This window comes from Microtus pennsylvanicus, chromosome 12, assembly GCF_037038515.1.
Source record: "Microtus pennsylvanicus isolate mMicPen1 chromosome 12, mMicPen1.hap1, whole genome shotgun sequence".
Lineage (NCBI taxonomy): Eukaryota > Metazoa > Chordata > Mammalia > Rodentia > Cricetidae > Microtus > Microtus pennsylvanicus.
In genome coordinates this window covers 33,832,601-33,858,084 of record NC_134590.1, presented here as the reverse complement: position 1 = coordinate 33,858,084, position 25,484 = coordinate 33,832,601, and the positions used below count along the sequence as shown (strand labels likewise).

Sequence of the window (25,484 nt, the reverse complement as noted above, 5' to 3'; positions counted from 1 at the left end):
TGAAAGTTCATTGTCTATGGTAGAAGTTGGAGTGATTTCATGGAAATTTCATCTTTATCCTTCTCAATGAAGGGCTAGATATTAAAAGAAAATAAGTGTGTGGTTTTTAATTTCCATCCTTCACAACACTTATCCTATGCCTCATGCTATAATTACAGTGAACACACAGGATAAGATGAGGGAAAAATCCCAGTCTAAAGATGTTCAGAGTGCATCAGGGGAGAAGAAGCTCTAACCTGCTTGACTGAAACTCTTGGAAGGCACAAGCCAGATAACTCCTGCTTTCAACACTTATCCTTTTCCAAACTTTAGCTCCTTTAGCTGTCAATCCCCTTCGTCATTAAGATTTTCATTTCAGGTGTCTGCTTTTAGTCCTCATTTAAAACAACCTTAAATTTAGTTTGTTTTTTTAAATCTCCCTAACATCTGACCAGAATAGATCTGTGTTCCATCTCTTTGCAAATGCTACATTGAGATCTTGTCTATGAAACAAAACACTTGGGAAATCCCCCACGCAACAATGCTGGAGTCAAAATGAGTAAGAATAATCCACTCTTGACTGAATAGCCCATTCATGGTGAGCGCCAGGTGTGTGTGTCTTGGAAGAACAGACGGATTACCTGTGAGAGTTCGTTCCCCTTCCACCATGTGGGTTTCAGGGAGTGAACTCGGGTAATTTCACTCATCAGGTGCGGTGACAAGTGCTCTTATCTACCAAGCCATCTTGCCAGTCCCTCTGACTTATTTTTAAATTTGTGTGTGTGTGTGCACGCACATGTGTGTTCATGCACATGTGTGTTCATGATGGGGGGCACATGTGCCGTTTCACACATGGGGAGGTCAGAGGACAACTCTGTGGGACCTGGGTATCAAATTTAGGTCATCAGCAGTACTGGCTGGTTTTGTGTGTCAACTTGGCACAAGTTAGAGTCATCAGAGAGGATAGAGCCTTAGTTGACGAAATGCCTTGATGGGATCCAGCTGTAAGGTATTTTCTCATTAAGTGATCAGTAGGGGAGGGCCCAGCCCGTGATGGGCGGTGCCATCCCTGGGCTGCTGGTCCTGGGTTCTATAAGGTGGGTTAAGCAAGCCATGAGGAAGCAAGTCAGTGAGCAGCTCCCCTCCATGGCCTCCGTCCCCATCAGCTCCTGCTTCTGGGATCCTGCCCTGTTTTGAGTTCCTGACTTCCTTCAGTGATGAACACCTAAGCTGAAATGTAAGCCTAATAAGCCCTTTCCTCCCCAACTTGCTCTTTGGGCATGGTGATTTGGGTGTTTCGTCGTAGAAACCCTAGGACATCAGCCTTATACAGCAAGCAGTTTTACCTGTTGAGCCATCTCAGGTGGTTAAGGTCCTTCCCCACTAATCATGAAGGGGAAAAAAACACACCCTAGCAGAAAGATCTGTGCTCAAAATTAAATGTGTAGTCTTAGCCTGTGTGGAACCTTTCCTGTTACTTTACAATGAATCATCTAAGTCCGTTTTTCAGATAGCTAGCCAGGTTTGTCTCCTAACTAGACTCATCATTGTCCCAGAACTAAACAGGATGAAGCCAAGGACAGCAAGCTTGGTATTTGAATTGTCTGATACATGCTGGAACTTCGATGGCAAAGCCTCGCAGGAATTACGGTGTATGAGAATCATGAAATGACACTTCATCATTTTCCACTTCTTCTTTTGTCTGTCTGACATAATAGTTGTCAACACCGGCCTGGTCTACAGAGAGTTCTAGGACAGCCAGGGCTGTTACACAAAGAAACCCTGGTCCCCAACTCGAAAGAGATTCACCTGCCTGACTCTGACTCCCGGTTGCTGGAATTAAAGGCGTGTACCACCCCCGGCTTCAATAGTAGTATTTTGAAGAAAAGCATGCAAGGACGACTTAGAGAATAATAACTATGTTAATTATAGTTACGGCGGTCAAAGAAGGTCTCTTAGGTTTAAGTTAAGACCCGAATGAACCTGGCATGGAAATAGTTGAAACAGGCGAAGGGTGCTCAAATTTCTTTCTCTCTGGGACTAGGCTGTTTCAAAATTGCTCCATCTTCATGTACACATAGTATGATGAACATGTAAAATATCTTTAATTTCACGTACGCGTCTAATTTAGTGTACCACTGTCGAGAATATGGGGTGACGGACAGCGTGGTGCCGAGGGTTCAAAGAGCACGGGGTGGGGGGGGACGACAGGTTTAAGTCCTGCCTTCGCCTCCCACGTCCCACCCCGCGGAGCCAGGCAGCCCTTCGGGAGACTGTTCATCCCTCAAACAACGCGACGTGCACTTCCACATGCCTCCCGCTGGCGATCAAGCACACCGAGTACACCCAGTCTCCGCCACGGGCCGCTCGCCCGCCCCCTGCTCGGCGTACTGCGTCGCTTCCGCCCTCACGTCACACCGCCCCGACTTCCGGGTCGCCGAGGCCGCCGGTGGCGGCGCACACAGCCGTGTCCGCTGGGGTCCAGTCTATGGAGTCAGTTGGCGCGGCCGGCGGCTCGGAGGCAGGAGGTGGTGTCCGAGTGGGGGCCTCTGCCCCGCCAGGATGTTTCCGGGCTTGGCCGCCGCCGTCGCGGCGCACAGGTGCAGCTGGGCGACGCTGTGCAGGCTCGGTGGCGGCCGGGCAGTGGCCCGCGGCCGCAGCCAGGGTGAGTGACCGGCGGAGGCCGCTGCTGGCCTCGGCAGTTGACCAGCTTGTCCTTCCCCGCCGGTCTCGCACGGTCCCCGCAGGCGTCCCCACGAGCAGCGGCTGCAGAGTCCCCGCGGGGGCCAGCGGGCGTGGGGACACCCCTAGGCGGACCACCGGACCGGAGGGCTTAGCGTCTATCGCAGTGACCCTCGGTGACCCAAAGGCCGTGGGAAATGGTGGATTCCAGCAACTTGGAGGGTCCCTTGAGTTTGCCGCCGCAATTTTACCTGCCTCTTAGTTGGACTGAGCTACTCCTGCGTTGTTGTTTTCTTTATAGTGCCTACTCGTTTTCCTTAAGTCTCCCTAAATCAAAGTGGATGTCACATACGGATCTTAAGGTGTGGGCATCTCATAGTTATCGGATGAGCCTAGTTTGGTGACCGGAACCCCTCCCCGCCCCCCCCCCCAAAACTTTGCAGTTTCATTGAATAATCTTTTTGGTGAAAATGTCTCCTGAAACAGTATATAACCCCTCTATGGGGTGGCAATGATTGAGTTTTGATCTTCAGCGTTTCTTTCTCAGTCAAATTTAATTTGCTCGAGAATTTCTGAAATAACATTAAACATGTAAGTCCTATTCTGTTCATCTCCCTCGTTGCCATAGCTTGGCATGACATAGAGGACTCATAGCAGAGCCCAGAAGGAAGAGCGCAGGACCAAATCCATTGCTCACCCGATCCCCCAGATCTTTGGGAGTTGCAAAGAGCGTTTACAGAAACGTTTCTCAAAATTCAGGCTTCAAAAACTTAAGTGGAAGTCAAAAGCTGTCGCCATTCGGGCTTTTGAGTGGTAAAAGTGGTACCAGACTCCTGTGTTGTGCAAATAAAGCAGAATATATTCATATCTTATTTGTAATAAGCATAAAAGCTAGCTCCTGAGATTGCAAATGAATGTATTACAATAGCACTGGTTTTTAGTGGTTTTGGTAGTGACAGAAAACTGTAGCTATGGAGTTTTCCCATATTGGCAATATGCCTGATTGTCTTAAGAAGAGAATGAATCGTCTGTTTATATACTCTATTCTAAAACCCCACGTAAACTTTGGCATACTTAATAAAATTCAAATAGTGACTGTTAAATGTGGTCCACACTTCCCTTTCGGTCTTGGTAAAACGAGTTGAAATAGTGTAATTTGTAATTCTTACTCTGTGTAGCTGTCACCAGACCAAAAAGGTTATGCTCTTTCCCTCATCTGTGCAACAAGATAATAATTGCCTATCTCATTCATGACTTGGCAAAGTGCTTTAGGACGTTTACTACTACAAAAAATTTGAATGTTTTTATACTTAAAACCCTTGTAGACTAAAAATTTACCTTTGTAGAAATCGTGTACAGTATTTAGAGAGCAGTCATAGCTATGGTTAAATTTAAAAATCTTTTGGAGAAAGTGTGCTATTTAAGTTAGATGCATGCTACAAGAAAAACTATTTGAAGTTCTTGTTGTTTTGTTTTGTTTTGGGAGAGGGAGCTGGTATCTAAAAGCAGATGATTTTCTTTGAGAAGAAATAAAGTTTACTTTCTGCTTCTAGAATGTTTGTTTACCTGTCTAGTTAAGGCTTCTAAAGGATAAACTGAGAGGCCAGGCATGGTGGTGCAAGCCTTTAGCCCCAGCAGAGGCAAGCAGATCTCATGAGTGCCAGGCCAGCCTGGTCTACAGAGTCTGATTCAGGACAGCCAGGACTGTAGAAAAAACAAAACAAAGCAAAACAAAAAAACCCTGTCTTGAAAAACAAAACAACAAAAAAGAACAGAAGAGGAAAACACTGACTGATATCAGTTTTTAAAGATGAGAAACCTCTGTGAAGGCAAAGAAAAAAGGACAATATTCAAGAGCCCAGCCACATAATATCGTTTTGCATTGTTCAGTAGCCAAAATTTTAAAATTATTTTTATTTTATGTGCATTGATGTTTTCCCTATGTATGTGTGCTTATGTGCACATGGAAGCCAACAGAGGGCATGGAATCATTAGTAGTTTGAATTATTACCATTTGCAGTACTTAGCTGCTGAGCCATTTTTCAGCCCCAATACCCTTTATTGGAGATGCAGGAACTCCCTTGTACTGATTGGCCGCAGAATTGAGCATTGTTTTAGAAGGTTCTTCTCTGTGTAAAAGGAACTTGAAGAGGTTTGTGCCCTGTAACCTAACAATTGCACTTAAAATGATTTACATTGAATAAATGCATATTTAAATGTATATTTCAGTTCATTACTATACTAATAAATTGTAAACTTATTTATAGTTACAGGATTTACATTATGTTAGATGCTTTTAATGCTCCCCCCCACACACCCTTCTTTTTGAGACAGGTTCTCTACATTTAGTTTAGACTGACCTAGAACTGTGGTCCTCCTGTCTCTATCTTCAAGTCTTAGGATTGCAGGCTGTTTCTACCTCTTCTTAGCAAATGTCAGAAGTAATAAGCAAGACAGTAAAGATATGATCCAAGAGGTAGTGCAGGACTTGTCAGTGTTTGCCCTTGTTGCCTTCTTTAAAACTAAATTAAAAAAAAAGGTGTGTGGGGGTGACTTTCTTCATACCAGGTGTTAAAAGCATAGCACGCCCATTCTCCTGGGCTGGGCTGCTCTGTCTTGCTCACACCTTTGTTTGCTAGATGAGTAGGCAGGGTTTTCCTGCCGTGTTGGCTACCAGAAAGGACACAAGGAAAATGGGGCTCCTGAGTGTTACTATCGCACAGACTGCCACAGACTTGATAGTGCTGTTAATAAGATCTCTTTAAAAATTAAATTATTTTAAAATTTTTATGTGTATGAGTGTTTTGCCTATATGTTTTCTGTGCATCCTATGTGTGCAGTGCTCATGGAAGCCAAAAGAGAATATTGGATCCCCTGGAATCAGAACTGTAGAAGATTGTTAGCTGCCACGCGAATGCCAGAAATTGAACCTGGGTCCTCTGGAAGTGCTCATAACTACTGAGCCCTGTATCTAGTCTCCGTTAGGATCTCAATGAAGCTCCAGATCGCTTACTGATACTTGTGCTTTTTATTTCTTCTTATTGTACACTGGTCTTTTGTTTGTTTGTTTGAGATAAGGTCTCTCTGCATAACTCTGGCTGTCCTGGAACTCACTACGTAGACCAGGCAGAGGCAGGTGGATCTCTTGAGTTTAATCCAGACAGCTAGGGCTGTGTGTGTGTGTGTGTGTGTACACGTGTGCGCACGTGTGTATGTATGGACTCATGTAAAGGTGTTGAGGCCAAAGAACAGCCTTGGTTATCATTCTTCAGTTACCATCCACCTTGGGTTCTGTTGGTTTGCTTGTTGTTTTAGAAAAGCTCTCTCATGGCCTGGAGCTCAGCATGTAACAGACTGGCAGAGCGTCCTGGGGATTCTCTTCTATCTGCCTCTCCAGCGGATGCCCAGCGTTTTATGTGTGTACTGGTGACTGAACTCAGGTTCCCATGCTTATAAGGCAAACATTTTATCAGTTCAACTGTCAGACAGCCCAATTGCTTACTTTTTTTTTAAAGTTATTTATTTTATGTGTGTGCATGTTTTGCCTACATGTATACCTCGTTCCTGAGGATGCCAGACAAGGGTGTTGGGTTCTCTTGGTGGAGTTAGAGTTGGTTGTGAGCTACCGTGTCATCATCATTTTATCATTTACGCCCTGGCAATACTTAAACATGAGTGGGCAGTCCGTTTATGGTGGTTCTCCAGCTGTTCCTATCCTGGGCAGTCCTAGAAGCTTGTGTTACTGTCATAGCCAAGGTTCCACAGTCTTCCTGTATGCTGTCTGTTCAGCGGTGCACTCCTCCAAGCAGTGCTATCTCCTCGTATCTGCTGTCATTCATTCTCACAACATGGCCTAAGTATCTCAAGTGCCGTTGCTGTATCCTGTAGTTTATTTTCTTCTGTAGATGGAGATGCTTCTTACGGAGCAATCATGTCAGTACTGGAAACTGAACCCAGATCCTTTGGAAGAACAGCCAGCATTTGTAACCATTGAGCCATCTCTCCAGCCATGCAATTTTGAGTTTTTAATATGTCAGTGCTTTAGAATTTGGAAGGAATAAACTACTGAAATTGTCTTTTAGGTAAGGGGACTGATGTGTGGAACATAGACTACAACTTTGACTCAAGCCCTAAAATTAGCTAGCCAAACTACAAGATGTCTTTTTGTTGATTTTTTTTGCAGATGCAACACACATAATAGACTGAATTGTCAGTTTGCGGGGAGGAAAATAGTATATATTTTTCTTAGTCTCAAAGTGAAAGCCAATGAAATAAGTAGTAGATGACAAACTAGATTGGAGACAGCAAGCAGTGAACAGTAGCAGTGGCTGCTGCTACTGTTAGGAGCCACAGAAGCAGTAGCAGTAAAATAAAAGCAGAGCCTTGTAACTAGGTCCCTGGTTGTTGTGACTAAACCAGTAAGATCCCAGCAGTTTGACAACGTAGATCAGAACGTCCTTAGGTAAGCAGCAGCGAGAAGACTCTTCAGGTAGAACAGTAAGTGCCAGACTAAAGACTGACGTTCATATGTAACTAATTTTAGATATCACCTTGAAAGGGAGTTAGGATTAGGAAATATGTTTTACTATATTTCTGCCAGCTGGAATTAATGTATTCAGCGGTTCATCCCACAATGATTGATTATGCTTTTTGCTGCTGTGTTAGATTTTATATTGGTTTTATTGAGTCAGATGTGTACCTGTGTAGTTTTGCCCTATAAGCAGTTTTCAGCTGTGTATTAGTGGCAAAGGTATACTGAAAGCTGTTAATACCTGGCATTTTATTGAAATTAAAAACTAAGTCTGTTTCCAAACAGCTAGCAAGGAAGCTAAGATAACCCTATAGTGTTCGAATTTGAGAGACCTCTACTGGCCAGAAATAAGAGCATTTGAGCATTACTTAACACTGTGACTGAAATGGATTGAAATGTACAGCACATCATACTGAAATCTGGAATTGTAATGAAATGTGCAAACTAAAACCAGGCCATCTCTGCGACATCCTAGGTGGTGCTCTTAGCATTTTGAGAAATGGTGCAGAAGAGGGAAGGAAGAATGAAGCACTGGGCCTGCCTTAAATGGTGCTACTGAGTAACCAGAGGGGGAACTTTCCTGGGTGAAGGTATTCTACAGAGTACCTTCTGTAGAATTCAGACTGAATTCAGAAAAAGCTGCCACACACACTCTGACTTGTGGGACATGGAATAGGCTAAACAGCATCCTGGGAATTCAGTCAGTAAAGTTCAGACTGAAAACTACCAGGGCAGAAATTCAGACAAACAACTTAGTTTATTCAATATTTAAAGAATGCAAATAGAAAAAATAACCAGTTGTATGGCTTTAAAAATGTTTAAAGGAGATCTCAGGCACAGTATGGGTCTGTTCACAGAAATGGAAAAGCCATGTTTGTGACAACTGGCCAAGGACTTTCTCTTTTTTAGAGAATTATTGATTATTGTGGGTGACTGTGTCTGATGTGTGTTTGGGGGTATAAGAGCACACATATCATAGCACACTTGTGGAGGTCAGAAGATAACACTCTCCGTTGAGCCATCTCGTCTACCTCCATCCCTACCCTGTCTCTGACTTTTGAGATTCATTGTTTATATTTAGGGATAAGAAGTGTGCTAAACCTTGAGTTACAAACATTTGGCCCTAAATAAGCTTAGGAAATTTGAGATGCTTTTTAGAAAAATACAAATTATCACTACAGGCAAATTTGATTATCAGTTGTGCTGAAATTTATATTTGGATTCTCAGTCAGCAGGAAAGGCAAACTAGATCCAAGGTATATTTTGTTTATTTTCTTTCCATCCCTTCTCGTTATATTATTATTATTATTATCATCATCATCATCATTGCTATTATTATTTTATTATGGCAGGTTCTCACCAGGCAGCCTTGGCTGGCCTCGAATTTGGTGTGTAGACCAGGCTGACCTCTGACTCACAAGAGATCCACCTGCCTTTGGCTCTCCAAGTATTGAGATAAATGGTGTGCACCACTGCTCCTTTCTCACATATGCCCTTAATTCCCCTTCCTAATCTGCCCTAAGAATACCAGTGGCCACAGTGAAGAAGATGTTTTTGATAGGTTACATGTATAGGTTTTTGTCACTCAGCTTTTAGAAATAGATGCATATAACCAAGACCATGTTGTACTTGATCAATTTGCCAAATAGACAAAAGAATACATTGACACCAGGGAGTTTCCCCCAAAATCACTGTTTTAGAAAAATGAGTTTTCAACAATTAGACATTGTACTGCTCTCCCCCCTGGTGCTGAAAGAAGGTAAGGTTCTGTCTCTGAGCTGTGTTCTCCACCCAAGTGTCAGCTCTTCAGTTAGACATTGTACTGCTCTCCCCCTGGTGCTGAAGAAGGTAAGGTCCTGTCTGAGCTGTGTCCTCCACCCACGTGTCAGCTCTTCAGTTAGACATTGTACTGCTCTCCTCCCTGGTCCTGTCTGAGCTGTGTCCTCCACCCACGTGTCAGCTCTTCAGTTAGACATTGTACTGCTCTCCTCCCTGGTCCTGTCTGAGCTGTGTCCTCCACCCACGTGTCAGCTCTTCAGTTAGACATTGTACTGCTCTCCCCCCTGGTCCTGTCTGAGCTGTGTCCTCCACCCACGTGTCAGCTCTCCAGTGCCCACTCAATGCTAACCATTGTAAAAACTGGATTATGTCTGATGACATGGTTGGATTCCTGTAAAATCTTCAAAATCATACATTTTATCTAAATAGTTCTTGAGTTCTTTGAACACCTGGAATTCAGAGTATACACAGTAATACATAAAAGGGAAGGTCAGGAGAGTGGATGTTCACTTTTTTGTCACCTGACTAAAATGGTGGAGTCTCTTTAAAGCCACTGTCAACCAAGATGCAGCATCTCAAGGGCTTTGTATCTTCTGTTCTTCTCTCAGTGAAAATTCTCATGTGCTGGGGCATTCACCAAATGGTGATCTAATTATCTGATTAAAAGTCAGAGACAACAGGACTCCCTAATGTTCATTTATTGATTATGATATGAAAGGACTAAATCTCCAGCTCACAGAAAGAAGACATGGGATAATTTTGAGCAGGAAGCCCTCATGACTATCCCTTACCCAGAGTCTGCTATTCATTATATTATGCCAGTTTTTTTTTTTAATGCAGCCAGAATACAAAATAAGAGAGTATCTGTTATGTACCTTTTGGAATAATTGAGTATGAGTGTTTTGCTTGTTTATATGTGTGTGTGTGTATATATATATATGTATATATAGTATATTGTGTATATATGTATAATATGTACATATATGTCTATATTGAAGTTTCTAAATCAAATATTAATAGGAAAAAGTTGAAATACTTGATTCTTATATTACTAAGGAAATATCTCAAGTCAAACTTTTGTTAATTGTATATTTGAGAGTTGTTTTGAAAGTAAAGTGATTTTTTTTCCTCTTAGGATGGAAGAATTTAATGACATTTGGAAGCTTTACGTACATGGTTCCCAACAGTCAACCACATGCTTGTACTCTGAGGAGAGTCAAGTTGTACTCTACAGACGTCCACAAAGGAGGGCAGGGATCACAAGCTCCAAGAGCAGGAAAACCCCCAGCACCTAAGGAAACAGGTTTGTGTCCACTTGCTGAAAGCTTTGAAATTTCCTCTGTATTGGAAGAGTATAAAGTTATTGGCTTCTGAATAATAGAACTTACTTGTAAAACTATCGGGACTGGTGTGTGTTTGAGGGCGGGGGTGGAGAGCTGCAGCAAACAAAAATATTCTGAAGTGGAAGGTGAGGACCAATTCCTGAGGTGATCTTGACCTCCACATACACTTGGGCCACACAAGTACCTGCACTCACATATACAAACAAGCACAGTGCAGGCGTGCGCACGCGCACACACACACACACACACACACACACACACACACACACACATACACACACCAGTTTATTGCATAAACTTATAATGTTTGTTACTCTGTTATGTTGCATATGTGGTTCTTTTTTACTTCTAGTGGTGTTTCCTTACTTTTAAAACTTGCTAGGGCTTTGTGTTTTATTATTTTGTCACAACATTTGGTCTCTGATTAAGGCATGACGTTTATTGCCTAGTTTTGGTTTATCTGAATAGTTTTTTTAAGTGGCCCTCATGTATTTGAAAACAATGTGTATTTTTGATTTTTTGAGACAGGACTTATATATGTATAGATTTATAGCCTGCTTTAAAAATCTTTTTAAAAATAGCATTTATACGCCAGGCAGTGGTGATGCACACCTTTAATCTCAGCACTCAGAAGTCAGAAGCAGGTGGATCTCTGTGAGTTCAAGGTCAGCCTGGTCTACAGAGTGAGTTCCAGGACAGGGTCAAAGCTACACAGAGGAGCCCTGTCTAAAGAAAAACCAAAACTAAAATAAAATAAAATAATATCTATAATTTCCAATTTTATATAGAAGTTGTATATTCTATTATTACTTCGAAGACTAAAGATAATCAATGTTTAAGTTCACTTGGGAAATGCAAAGACCTTAGAATACCTAACTCTTGACAACCTGTTCCCAATGGATGTGCTATTTATTGCCTAATATTTTATATCCATTCAATTCTATAAAACATACATTGGTGTTTTGTTGTTTTTGTTTGTTCCTTTTTTTCTGTTCTGGTGATTGAACTCACACAAGAGACAAATACTCTACTATTGAGCTACCCCAGCCTTTAACAAAATTATTATTAGTGTGTGTGTGTGTGTGTGTGTGCGCGTGCGCGTGCGCGCGCGCGTGTGTATATGTGTGTGTGTGTGTGTGTGCGCGCGTGTGTATGTGCACATCTGGAGCTCAGAGGACAACTTTGTGAAGTTGATGCTTCTACCTTCCTATGAGTGTGGAGGATCAAACCTACTCTCCAAAGTTGTGTAAAAAGTGCTTTTGTTCACTGAGCATTTCATAAGCACATCAGCTTTATTATTTTATTTATATTTTTAATACTCTTTATTTTGAGACAAGATTACATATTCCAGACTGGCCATAAACTCACAGCAAAGAGCCTGCAGCTAGACTCTCTGCTTCCTAGACAGAGAACTGGGAGGAAGAACTGGGTGAGGAACAAGATATGGCACCTGAGCCAGGCGGCAGTGGCGCACGCCTTTAATCCCGGCACTTGGGAGGCAGAGGCAGGCGGATCTCTTTGAGTTTGAGGCTAGCCTGGTCTAAGAGAGGCTAGTTCCAGGACAGGTTCCAAAGCTGCAGTGAAACCTGAAGGAAGGAAGGAAAGAAGGAGGGAGGGGGGGCACCTGTCAGGTAAGATGTCATGCCATTGGCAAATGCTCAGGGTGGGGGTGGGGTGTCACAGGTGGTCCCAGTAGGGTGTCTGTCAGTCTGTGAGAAGGCCTGAACAGAGGCTGGATCTGTTTTTAAAATTTTGGAGGATGGCTTGTTGCAAAATAGCAAACAGATCGCAAAGGAGGGAACCTGAAACAATAATGCAAGCAAGGAATTAGCTATATTAATGACAGGGATTTTTTTCTGTCTGTTATTTTATGATCGTTGATTGGTGTTTGCCTGCAGGTATGTCTGTATGAGAGAGAGTATTGGATCCCCTGGATTAGGAGTTACAGACACTTGTGAGCTGCCATGTGGGTGCTGGGAGTTGCACCTGGGTCCTCTGGAAGAGCAGCCAGTGTTCTTAACCACTGAGCTCTCTCTCTAGCCCCAGTCCTAATCCTTTCCAAGCATTCAAATCTGTGAGCCCATGCTGGGCATTCTTATTCAAACCATAGCAGGCTGCTTCTCCTCTTTGCTTCTGTATTGATTTTCCATATGGCCAGCATGGTCCTTAAACAATAGATTGTTTCACTTTCTTTTAGAGCTTCCCCTTGACTTCCCTTTATCCACAGAACAAAATTTACTCAAATAAAAAATTCACTATCTTCCCTCTCAAAGTGCCCCATTGTGATGGTTATTCTTGGTTGTCAACTTGACTACATTTGAAATTAACTAAAACCCAAATGGCTGAGTATGCCTGGGAGAGATTTTTCTTATAATTAAATCATTTGAAGTGGGAAGACCTACTTCTAATCAGGATCTTTGAGGTGGGAAGATCGTCTTTATGCATGTATATATGTATGTATGCATGTATGTATGTAATGTGTGTGTATATGTATGTATGTATTGGTTTTTAAGACAGGGTTTCTCTGTATAGCCCTGGCTGTCCTGGAACTCACTCTGTAGACCAGGCTGGTCTCAAACTTGGATATCTGCCTTCCTCTGCCTCCTAAGTGCTGGGATTAAAGGTTTATGCCACCATTGTGGTATATTGGAAGATACACCATTATTCCAAATCTTTTGAGGTGGAAAAATCCACCCACCTTTAATCTGGGCCACACCTTCTGCTGGCAGCATATGTAAAGGACATGGAAGAAGGAGGCAAGTCCATCCCTTCACTGGCTACTTCTTCAGATTCCAGTGTATACTAAAGACTAGCTGAGACTGGGCTTCCGGCCACATGGACCAAACAGTTAATGGATTCTTCATCCTTCTGGTGGTGACAGTCAGCCAGTGTTGGACTAGATGAAATACAGCCTGTGAGCCTTTCTAGTAAATCCTTTGACCTCCACACACATGTCATAGCACACATGGGTTACATAACTCACATATATGCACATATAGACACACAAAATTAATTGATTGAATTTTTAAAGAGTTGGGTATTACTAGTTGAAGGAATAAAAAGTGTAATGAGTCTCTAAGTTCAGAATTCAGCATGCTTATTATTAAAACCCAGTAAAGGAAAGAACAGTTGATGAGATGACATATAAGGGCAAATATATTAGATAGTGGTTTTCTTAGGTAAACATAAACTCAGACAAATATATTAAATATTGGTTCCACTATATAGGATCTTTAAAATTGACATCCATGAGTTTGTTTCTTTTTTCTCTGAGGACTAATAAAAATTTGAGTTTAATTGTCTTATAGTAGAAATACATTGTTTATTGACAGTTTTATTTTGGGCTCTTTTTCAAGATTTGCCTAAGCCAAATTAGACCTTGTTAGCTATCAGATAGATACCAAGTAATTGCTTGATTGAAAGATAATTTATATACTTAAGAGTTTTAGATTGACTTTTGAATAATTCAAATCACATGGTGAAGTCAGGAGCAGCTCATTAAGGAGCAGAGGCTTGCTAAGACATCCTTAAATTTTTAAGGAGCATTCAGATGGTTTGAATTTTAGTAAAATTAGTTTCAATTTTACTAATGACAGCAGATGTGTGGCAAACAGCCAGAATTTGAGCTTAAAACAAATGTCTAGAGGTATTCATGAGTAGAATATCTGATTATTTGTGGAAATTATGAAGATTCTATACCAGCAAGTAGTGTGAGTTTATTAAGATGGTTGTGGTTCATAAAATAAGTATTCATGCATGTGTTTGAGCCATTTGCTAACCTCCTTGTTTGTGCTTCATAGCATTATATATATAGTAACATCTAGACAGTTCTTAATGAGAATAGTCACAAGTTTCCATTTGAGAGCAACTTATGTGCTTTGGTTAAATGATCATTGTGGGGGTTAAGTGGTGTTTCTGAAGCTTTTGACATATTTTAGTTTAGGCAGAATTGCTGTAGTCTGAGACCAGCCTGTACTTCTCTGGATTAGATGTTGTCTCATACAAAATAAAACAGAATGAAGCTCTAGCTAATATTTCATAGTCATTTAAGAGTGAGAAGACAGGAAAAGAAGTAATTTATAGAGATAATGGGGGGCTGAGAAAATTGATCAGAGGATAAAGTGTTTCCCGAGGACTGGGTTCAGATCCCCAGAACCCACCTAAGATGATGCAGTAGAGCATGTATGATCCTAGCATGCCTACAGAAAAGTGGGAGGTGGAGATGGGAAAATCCCAGCTCATGGACCAGCTTGCGGCACATGCAGTAGCAAACAGCAGAGGGTGGAAGTTGTCCTCTGACCCCCACATGGTGCATGTCTATTCTTGTGCCTGCTACAGTCACATTAAGATGTGCACGTACACCACACACTTGTACTGCTAGCCTAAAAATAACATTTTCTTAGATAACTTAAGCTTTTGTGTCTCTCAACCCTATAAACTTTGCATCTCTTTTTGTAATTTTCTTTTCTGAATTTGGTAACAAAGAAGATGGTATAACTATGTAGCATTCAATTCCCATCAGAGACCCAAGGAGGATAAATTTTTACCTGAGTAAACAGGAAGTGCAGAGCAAGCAGCTTCTTAAGCGATAGAAATGACAGAGACAAATGGCTGCCTTGACAGTCATCCAAGGTTCTCTGCAGTATTAGGGCATCCATCTTTGGTCTATAGGTCTAGAATATCTGACAGGTTTTTCTTTGAAACAGGAATTTTGAAGGACTGTCCTATCTTGTCTTGGCAAAGTTTGGCAGTCACCTTCTTTTCTGTCCTGCTTATCCCATTTGGACAGCATGTTGTCAGCAGCTGAGTCAAGGGCAGTCTCTTATCCAGTGACTGACTTTGCCACAATAAAAGCAAATTTCACATGAAGGTTCTTCAATGCCCATCATCTTCTTTGAAGTAGATTGACATTGCCAGGAGTAGACATATCTCATTGTCATGAAAAGTCTTGTGTTATTAAAACATCTTAAATGTCACATTCTGTCGGTCTCTGAAGTGTTTTAAGACCACCTATCTATCTAAAGTATATCTGTTGGACCTTGAAAACATACCTAACATGACTAAAAGTTTGATTGTTATAAATGACTAACTACTAACCTGCATTTCTTAATTATCCTAAATAGTTTGTAATAATAGCTTTCAAGGACTAGAACTTAACATTACATTTTAAAATGAACTTCATAGGTAAAGTACCTTAAACAAGAGTAGAAACATATATACAATATGTTAAAATAAAAATAATCTTAAATTTGTACGGGTGTACAAAAATCCATACCAATGTAAATAAAACTAGTAGCTGCTTTTTAGTTAAGTAGATTGTCATTCCTATATCCTCCCCATTTTTTTTTTCAGAACGAGATCCCTGAATCTAACTTCATTTGTGTAGTTTTCCCCTGACCATGGCCAGTAACAACTTGGAACCAGCTCCCCTCCCCAAACAATGACAGACATCCATAATCTACCAAATGACCAAAAACCACCCACCCCACCTCTTGGGAATGTGGAGGCCATGTTCTTAAAATTACTTCCTGTTGTCTGGGGCCGGTGACATCTTCAGTGGATCCTGAGAAAATTGGGGTAATGGTTAAGTCCTGAAAGACCTAGCTTATTATTTTTTGTTCAGTCTCTGTGTGATGGGAAAGTGCAAAGCTTACCTGAAGTCCTGGCTAGAGTAGTCTGTGAGGCTAAACTGTCTCAGCTAGCTTCTTCAAAGTTGTTCAGGATACAGATTTTTGAGGAGACTGCAACAGAGGTGTTCTTAGAGGCTTGGTCACCTGGGCTACTTGTCTTCATTGGTGTCTGTTTTTTTTTTTTATTTCTGAAAATGCAACAAACTTCTGTATCTGTATAAATACAACTTTGGAATGTGCAGTATGCACAAATCAACTAAAGATGATTTTCTATTTTCTATTTGAACAGGCTAAAGACATCTGTCAACTTTATAAGTCGTTTGGCCTATATATCCAAACTGTAATATAAATCTTCATTCATGCTATATGAAAGGATGGCATATATAATAATTCTTGAGGACTCTGTAGCCAACAAGATTTTTCATGTTTCATTTAGTCTCAGAACTGTTCCTATATAGAGGGATCAGCATGTATCTCCTCTTGTAGTTTTTCTTGGTTTCTTCCTTCATGTCTGCAGCCACAATTTTCAGGAGGTCTCCCCAAATCAAATCTGGTCTTTATTAATGTTGAAGAAATACATAACTTTCATTTCCAGTGGGAGAAAAAAAAAGGGCATCATCTCTGCCCCAATCCAACACATTTCTGACTCCACTCTGAAGTTAAGTCATCCTCAAAATATATAGGCTGGTTTAATTTAGCAGTTTTTTCCTACAATCCAGTGTCTCTCAGCAGCATTTGCCCTTCTCTCATTATCATTCAAAAACATAAGTCAACCAAGCACCATACAAAATCCAGATGCCCTGTGTATTTCCCATCCTCACATGGCTTAGTTTTACATTACTTTACTCTTTCTTCAAAGACTGTACTGTGTTATTTTAAAACTTTATATTTCTATAATTGTCCATACCCATTTTCTTTTCTTCAGCATCTAAACACATTTTCAAGTATACTGTACCTATTCAGAGTTTGTTTTTTGTTTTTTTTTTTGTTTTTTCCTGGTATGGACCTGACTTTTTGCCTGCAGATTTTCTCTGACTGTGTGAGCCAAACCTTAAATGGCCAGCCCATCTGCAGTGCACGTGGTGCACATGGTGCTGGCGGCTGGCTCTACCCCCCTCTACCCCATGGGATGGGTCTAGCAGGCTACCCCACTAATTCTGGGCTGCAGCCACCGTCTGACCTGTGAGAGCCGAGCCCTGTTTACTGGCCCCAGCTCTGTGAAGTTGGTAGGTCCACTACAGGCTTTTTACCTAATGCCAAGTAGCAGGCCAGCTTCTCAAGTGCTCAGCTGCTAGCAGGGTCTCTTAAAGGAGCCATGCGTCTGTACAAGGCAAATGCTGTCACTGCCTGAGAGATTGCATTTACCAGGAATCCATGTCTGGCTCCATATTTGGAACTTTTTTATTTTGGCTTTCTCAGGCTCTATGGTGGATATATGTGGCCTCCACATGTGGTACCAAATGATATTTTTCTGTCAGCTTCATGGCTGCACATAAGTCTACTGATATTTTAATTACCATCTGCTTGCTGCCCCACAGCCCCGCCATCAGCGACCTACCTGCTACTCAGGCTGCAGCCTGAAGGGACTTCTGGTCCCACAACCCTGACCTTGCCATGGCCATAATGTGTAGGTTTTAACTAAGTCTTCTTTATTCTATTTATCACTAAAGATTTGGGAGTTAGCTACTGGGGTGAAAACCGGCTAGGTCAGAGAAGCCGAGAAGAACCATGACTTTCCTTTTTTGGCTGGAGATCCAGCAAGAGACACATCACACCACTCGCCTGAAACTAAAAAGAAGCATGGGACTCCAAGTCCCACCCTCTTCTTCCTGTGTGTCTCTTCATATCCCTGGCTCCTCCAGACTCTAGCTATTTCTAGTCAACTAGTTCTAGTCCTGGTTCCACCCCTGAACCAAGGTTGATTTTATTTAATTAACACAAACGCAAACTCAGGGTTTGCAATGTGATCGAATATCCTGCAACAAGTACATTTGGACTGTTGAGCAGGATTATAAAGAGAATCTATGGAGACATCTTATGTAGAGAAACCAGAATAAACCAAAAAAAAAAAAAGCAAGATCAAGCAACAATTCAGCCTAAGAGCTGCCCAACAGAGAATCCAGGATGTTGTGAGTCTAGTTGTTGCTCATTTGAAATAATCATTTTATATATCGACAGTACGCAGAAAACCAGAGGAACACTCATCGGTAGTGATAGCTTTGAGATCATGAGAGGAAAACTAAACATTACTCTGCAGTTTCCTGCCGATTTAAAGGTGAAAATAAGCTTGTTATTAAACATGAAGGTGGATATTACAGCCATTTCACTCAGAGTTAAAGAAGACATCATTAAGTTAAATATTTCCCTAAGTTACAAAATAAACTCAGGGATATAAGAATACAGAAAAGATAGTTAAGAATAAGAAATGGCTAAATTATGTTGATAAAATTAAGTATTAATAATAGAAATAGCAAATGTTCTTTTAGTATTTGATACTAAAACTTGACTCTAGGGTGGTATGTAAGGTTTCTTTTGTTCTAGAGGATTGGAAATATTTACTGACTTTGCAGATGGCTGAAAGAGTTACAGGAAATATTCTATGTATACTAAATTAAAGAGTATAAATATAAGTTTATAATTTCCAAACCAACAGTTGGAGGGTGGGATGGAAGGAACATATGGAAAATCAATTGACTCTTAACAGATGGCAGGAAATATGAAATAAAAAATAAAAGCAAAGGAAAAAAAGACAGTAAGAAACACAGCAATCAGATGGTTGTATTTAATGCAGAGGCATATCATTTAAATGCGAGCTTGTTGCAAAGAGGTGGAAACACAGACTTTCTTTGTATTCTGCTCTCCTCTCTCTCTCATCTGCTTCAGCACTTGTTCTTGTGATTTATCTTCTAACTATACCAGCAATTTTCCCTTCCTTGATTCTGTTCCCCCTCAGCTTCTACTGAAAACCCAGATGGGATTCTGTCTCTGCTTGCCTCTTCCATTGCCCATCCTCATTCTCCCACAGAAAGTGTTCAAGAGGTTTCCATGGTTTACAGGTCACTAGTTACTCAGCATGCACCGTGAGCCCCTTCTGTTTTGCCCCAATGTAAAAGATGCCTGCTTATGTATCGGATATTGTTGTAAACATGAAGGTAGTCTAGGAAAATGGTTAACAGAACACATCACACCAATAGGAATGTCTTAGGTTCGATCCTGACTGTTTCTATGTCCAAAATATCAGCTCTGCAGTTATAGGACTCCTTTGCTTGGAATCTCTTTGCTCATAAAAAAGGAAATGGTAGTGGTGTGACTTTGGGAAATATTATAACCTCTCTCTGCTTCAGTTTCTTTGTAAGAATACCTATACCAAAATGATTTTGTGGGAACTAAGTAGAATAGGTCACATAAGTACATAGAATAATGCTTGACACGAGTTGAATGCTGAGTAGATATTGTCTGCAATCAAGCTATAATAAAATATGGAATCCTCTTATTGAATGAAGTTTTAAGTGTGAATGAGGTTTTTATTGCAAAATATATTTTATATTTATACATTTATAGATGCTTTATCTTTAACAATATATTATTAAATTATGCATATTTTATACATTAAACAATTATTTAAATATAATCTTTAAATATATATGCTAAATATATTATATATATGTACATTGTAATATTTATTTTAAAGTTAGAAAATAAAATTAGAATCTTGGAATTTGCTAATCAACCTAAGAACTTCTTGATAGCATCGTCTCTAATTTGCATTTGCTGTGTGTCATTTTCCTGACGTTTTCAGCCTTAGTACCTTGGTTTTTTTTTTTAAGATTTATTTATTTATTATGTATACAACAATCTGCCTGCATGCATGCCCGCACGCCAGAAGAGGCGCCAGATCTCATTACAGATGGCTGTGAGCCACCATGTGGTTGCTGGGAATTGAACTCAGGATCTCTAGAAGAGCAGCCAGTGCTCTTAACCACTGAGCCATCTCTCCAGCCCCCAGTACCTTGGATTTTTAAAAAAAAGCGAGATGAGAGGGTGCTGGAGATATAGCTCGTGGTTAAGACTACTTGCTGCTTTCAGGACTCAGGTTCAGTATCAGCACCGCTTCACAGCCTTAACTCTAGTTCCAGGGCATCTGAAGCCCTCTTCTGGCTTCCACAGGCTCCTGCATGCATACAGTGTGCATGAACTCACACAGGCATACACACATCACATAATTAATAACTCTTGGAAAGGGGAGGTGAAATGAATAGCATATCTGTGTATTCTAAATTACTTAGTTTTTTCTGTTTTTGAACTTTGTTATGTTAGTTTACATGTATTCTTTGAAGTTTTGTTTGTGTTTTCATCGTTTTTTTTTTGCTAGATTTATCCTAACTATCATTGTATTCGTGGATTTGATATTTTCAAATAATTTATAGCTCATAATTATAATTATAGCACATACTATTGAGGGCTATTTGTTGTGTGAATTAACAGCATTGATACAGTAGTGTTTGGCTCACAGTGAGGGCTTAAGGAAAGATAGCCATTATTATGATTGTCACCACTATATACAAAATGGCCAATGAATATAACATTCGTTGTTTGTTATTTTACTGGTGGGAATTTGGTTTTTGTAGTTTTTAAAACAGAATATTGTTGTGAATGTCACATTCCTCTCTTCTGTTGCCCTTGTACAAGGATATTTTTGCTCTTATTTACCTGGAAAAATTACTGGGTTATAGTTTTGATTGATACTTGTGCCTGTTCCCACCAGCAGCCATATTCCCATTCTTTCACATGGCCACCAAACTTGGGTGTTATGGCTTTTCATTTTCCATAGTGTAATGGTTGTAAACTGGAATTCTTTGGTTTAATTTAGATTCAGTTAATGAAGTAATCACCTTTTCATACATCTAATGGCAATGTATAATTGTTTTTCTATCATATTTGTTCTAATGCTTATTTTAATGAACTTTTTCTTATTGATCTGGAGGAAGTTTTTTTTGTTTTTCAATATTTATTTATTTATTATGTATACACAAGCCAGAAGAGGGCATTAGATCCCACTAAAGATGGCTGTGAGCTACCCTGTGGTTACTGGGAATTGAACTCACAACCTCTGGAAGAGCAGCTAGAGCTCTTAACCTTTAAGCTATCTCTCCAGCCCCTGGAGGAAGTTGTAAAGTATTATTGATACTAATGCTCTGTGGCTCTATTTGTTGGAAATAATTTCTCCCAATTTGAGACTTTTTCTTCTTCCTTTGAAAAAGATGTATTGTTCCATTTGTGTCTATGTATGTACAGGTGCCTGTGGGGACCAGAAGAGGGTAGCATATCCTCTGTCTGATGCTGGAGCTACAGGTATTTGTGAGCCACCCACCCATGTGCTGGGCACCAGACTCTGAAGAGCAGCAAGTTCTCTTTGTTGCTGAGCCACCTCTCCAGTCCACCCCCCCCCCCCCCACCAATTTTTTGTTTTGTTGTTGTTGTTGTTTTGTTTTGAGACAGGGTTTCTCTGTGAAACAGTCGTGGATGTCCTGGAACTCACTCTGTAGACCAGGCTGGCCTCAAATTCACAAGATAGCCGCCACCTGCCTCTGCCTTCTGAGTGCTGGGATTAAAGGCGTGCGCCACCACTTCCCGGCCTCTTTTTTTGTTTTATAGAATATTTTATTGACTAGATTTTCTGAATTTTAATTTGCTAATTTTTTTCCCTTTATGTTATTTATATCCTGCTTACAAACTTTCTTGTTGGGCTGGTGGTGTTTTCCTTTAATTTCATCATAAGAGACTGAAGCAGGAGCATTATGGATTTCAGCCCATTCTGAGACCCTGCTTCATAAAAAGAAAGAAAATCTTTCTTTATCATAACAGTAGTCTGTGTGTCTACAGTGGGGCACTGGAAGGCACTGGCATTTGTATTTGTATTTGTAAGCATTTCTTTTACTTATAGTGGCAGGTAGATTCCGTTCCTTTTCATCTTTTAAATGGCTTTGGGGGGTGTGTGTGAATGGAGCTACAGTTGTCTAACATGACTTAATAGACTTCTTTGCTGAAGTCTCTAAAATAGTGGAAGGATTCTTTGTACCTTTGTTTTCTTATTTTAAATGCACCTACCCTTTCACTAATAGATGGCATATATGTCAGTGGTTTATTTTACCCTTTAAAACAAATCCTTTTGTCACTTTTCTGAAAGGCTTTGGCGTGTGTGTGGGTACGAGTTTTACTAAATGCTTTGTTTTGTCTTTAGTTCTTGAAATGATTCCATGCCTTTTCTCCCTTAGTTTATTAATGAGATAAATAGCTGTTATGAAGTGTGACACTCTTATGTTTTATAGAATGAATTAAAATAATATGATCAGTTATATCATTTGTGATAAATGATCAGTTATATATTGCTTGATTAAATTAACTAATAAGTTACAGTTTTATTGGAAAACGTCATTGTAAACTTGTTTTAATAAACTTTACAGCAGAAAATATAGGCGCAGAACTCAAAGCTCCACTTAAACAAGATCCTCTCCAAGTAAGAGGTAAATATATCTTATTTGATGTTTTAGTATGTGGGTATATATAAATATGCAGAATTTATGTGATGGTCTTTAACATTATCCTAAGAACATGGTTATAATTTGCTTTTATTTTAAATAGATTGGTCATAAATTTTTATTCTATTTATATTCTACTTTATGCTGAAGTTTATTTTGCATTTTTTTTTTTTTTTTGTTTTTTTTGTTTTTCGAGACAGGGTTTCTCTGTGGCTTTGGAGCCTGTCCTGGAACTTTTATTTTGCATTTTGATGACAAATACTTTAAAAGTGTAAGGAACCAAAATCTTCAGTTTGCTTTATATTTTTAGAAAAGTAATGTTACTAAAGAACAAGAGGCCAGTGTCTTCAGCTATAGTTTGCTTAAATTTAGGTGGAGTTTGACTGTTAATTCATGAAGTCAGTGAGTCTGTGCTATGTGAGCAGTGTGGTATCAGACAAACAGGCTCAGGTTTGGCTCTCATACTTCCTAGCTGTCTAATATAAGGCAACTTACTTAACCCTCTGACATTTAGCTTGCTTCTCTAAGATGGTAAAAAATAAAACTCACTCATCAGGGTGGCTTTGAAGATTACACATGCAAATAGTTAAGTAATCAAGAGTCATCAGCATTTGGACTGTGCGTGTGACTTGCCTGTGATTGCAGCCTGTCAGAGGCTGGGGCAGGAGCCCAGATTACAAGGTGAAACCTTCTTCCCATTAAGAGAAATAGTGCTGGGATAGCGGTGACCACGGCCACCAATCGTCCATGATCTGGTCTCGGATAGGCCAACAGGAATTGCTAACTATTTTGAAGGATTTCTTTTTTATCTTTAAAGAATTCATCCTTTTAAAGAGAGATGTGATTTTCCTTTCAGTTCTAGAATAACCCACACCCAGATTTTAGTTTTAGAATGATAGAAGTAAAGTTCATTAGAGACTTAGAATTCGGAGAGAAAGTAATCCGAATGCCTTTATATACTTCTTCAAATGAAGTTTTGGCTTTTGTATTGAACTTTATTTTTGAAATGTTCTTAGTAAGATGTATTGTGCATTTAATATTAGTGCTGATGTTTTATTGTTTTCAGTGGGTGCTTTTTACCCACAGAAATGAGTCGTTTTAGACTTAATTCTATTTGGAAGTAGAATAGAAAGGTAGGGTTGAGAGAGCAGCATCTGGCGGGGTGGCCAGGTGACGGTTTAACGCAGGGCACAGCCTTTGTTGTCTTAACAAGAAATGTTACTTAATGATCTAAGAAAGAAACATACAGATTATTATATATAAGGGTATCAAAACATTTTATAAAAGTTTCTTTTCTATATCCTTTATTGCTTTCTGTTTTGACTTTTCATGAATTTTGGTTTCACTCTACCTATAATTTATAAAACATTGAACTATTCTGTAATTTTTATTGAAACTTTATTTGCCCATAGACCCAAAGCACTTACATTGTTTTAATGCTTTAGACAGAATAGTACTGATACAAGGTGTCCACTGGATATAAGGTTGGGATTTTAGCATCAGCTAGAGATGAGCTATAGAGGTAAACACTAGATTTATGGCCCATCCTAGTTTTCTATACTGGGGAGACATTTCTTTTTCTGCGATACCATCCTATATATACATCAGGAAAACATAACAAATGTCTGTGGAATTCAACAAGTATTCACTCTCCAGTAGTGCCTACAGTGTTCATGCTTACATATCTCTTTGTTTCTGGTTTAGTCAAAGCAGTCCTTAAGAAAAGGGAGTATGGACCAAAATACACTAAGAATAATTTCATCACTGGAGTGAGAGCAATAAATGAGTTCTGTCTTAAATCCAGGTACAGTAATTTCTTTCAGTGTAGTACTCTGTGCAAATAGTATGATCCTTTATCTTTTATTAAATTTCAAAATTGTCATGAAGATAATTGTTCATTGCTGTCACAAAATTTCTGCAAGACAACCAATCATTAAATATAAAATAATTGTCTAGTATATTTAGTTATCTAAGTATAAAAGAACTTTAATAGTGGCTTGATGAAAATATAAGCCTTTCAGAATTTAAGAGAAAGAAAAGTGACTACAGGTAATCACTAACTTGGGGACATTTAATTGTGCTTGTGCAGTATGTGGGTGCATAGCTGTGGTGCACGTGTGGAGGCCAGAGGAAAACTTTTGGGAGTTGGTTCTTGCTACCATGTGGTCTGAGAGACCTGGCTCAGGTCATTAGGCTTCCCAGCAAAGGCCTCTACTTGTTGAGCCATCTTGCTGGCACTTAATTTAAATTCTTGAATAGAAGAGCGATACTTGTGTATACTCTAATTTTTACATATATTAAAAGTGCGATGATTATGCCCATAGTACAAGTATCAGTGAGGGAGTTGCAACTCTCAGCGAAGTAGTGATCAGGCCTGACTCTGTTAAGTTTCTGATGAGACCCTGTGCAGTCAGAGTTATATGTATGGAGTCTATGTATGGTATTCTTCAGTGACTATCTTCTTTACTATCTCCAGGCTATTTTTTTTTTGTATTAAAAATGCCATCTTTAAACTGATGTTTAGAAGCTGGACAGATCCTTTCTTTCAAGATGGGGGTCACTGTAATTGTTTACTGTCCTTAACCTATAAGGTACAGGCATCATCTGATTAATTTCAACACATTTATGTCTCAGTGATTTAGAACAACTTCGAAAAATCAGACGGCGAAGTCCCCACGATGATACTGAGTCCTTTACCGTGTTCTTGAGGTCAGATGTGGAAGCAAAGTAAGAACATAAGTCCCCATTCCTTCTCAGCAGTGCATGCTGGATTTAGTTATAACAACATCTTAAACAGGATCTTCCAAATGACTGTTTCTTAAATGATGCTTTCTTTTTTATTTGCAACTTGTTCTTATATGTACTAGATAAATAAATATATTCTCACTTATAAGAACATTTGTTTATTTGAATCTGTAGATTTGACTCAGAAGTTTAAATGTTCCTTTTTTGGTCTGAGAGACCTTTTGCTTTTTTTTTTTTAAATAAGCTTCTTATATAT

At 39.8% G+C, this 25,484-nt stretch overlaps 1 protein-coding gene across 4 annotated transcripts in view; it reads left to right on the top strand.

Moving 5' to 3' along the window:
- The first annotated feature begins 2,390 nt into the window (after positions 1-2,390).
- Positions 2,391-25,484, top strand: part of Slc30a9 (solute carrier family 30 member 9) — a 55,849-nt gene continuing 32,755 nt past the window's right edge. For all 4 annotated transcript variants that reach the window (XM_075943232.1, XM_075943231.1, XM_075943230.1 and 1 more), the window contains exons 1-5: positions 2,391-2,644; positions 10,107-10,274; positions 22,409-22,468; positions 24,188-24,287; positions 25,118-25,210. In XM_075943232.1, coding sequence (XP_075799347.1) covers positions 2,542-2,644; positions 10,107-10,274; positions 22,409-22,468; positions 24,188-24,287; positions 25,118-25,210 — 524 coding nt within the window. In that variant the 5' untranslated portion in view covers positions 2,391-2,541. The remainder of the gene's footprint in view (positions 2,645-10,106; positions 10,275-22,408; positions 22,469-24,187; positions 24,288-25,117; positions 25,211-25,484) is intronic.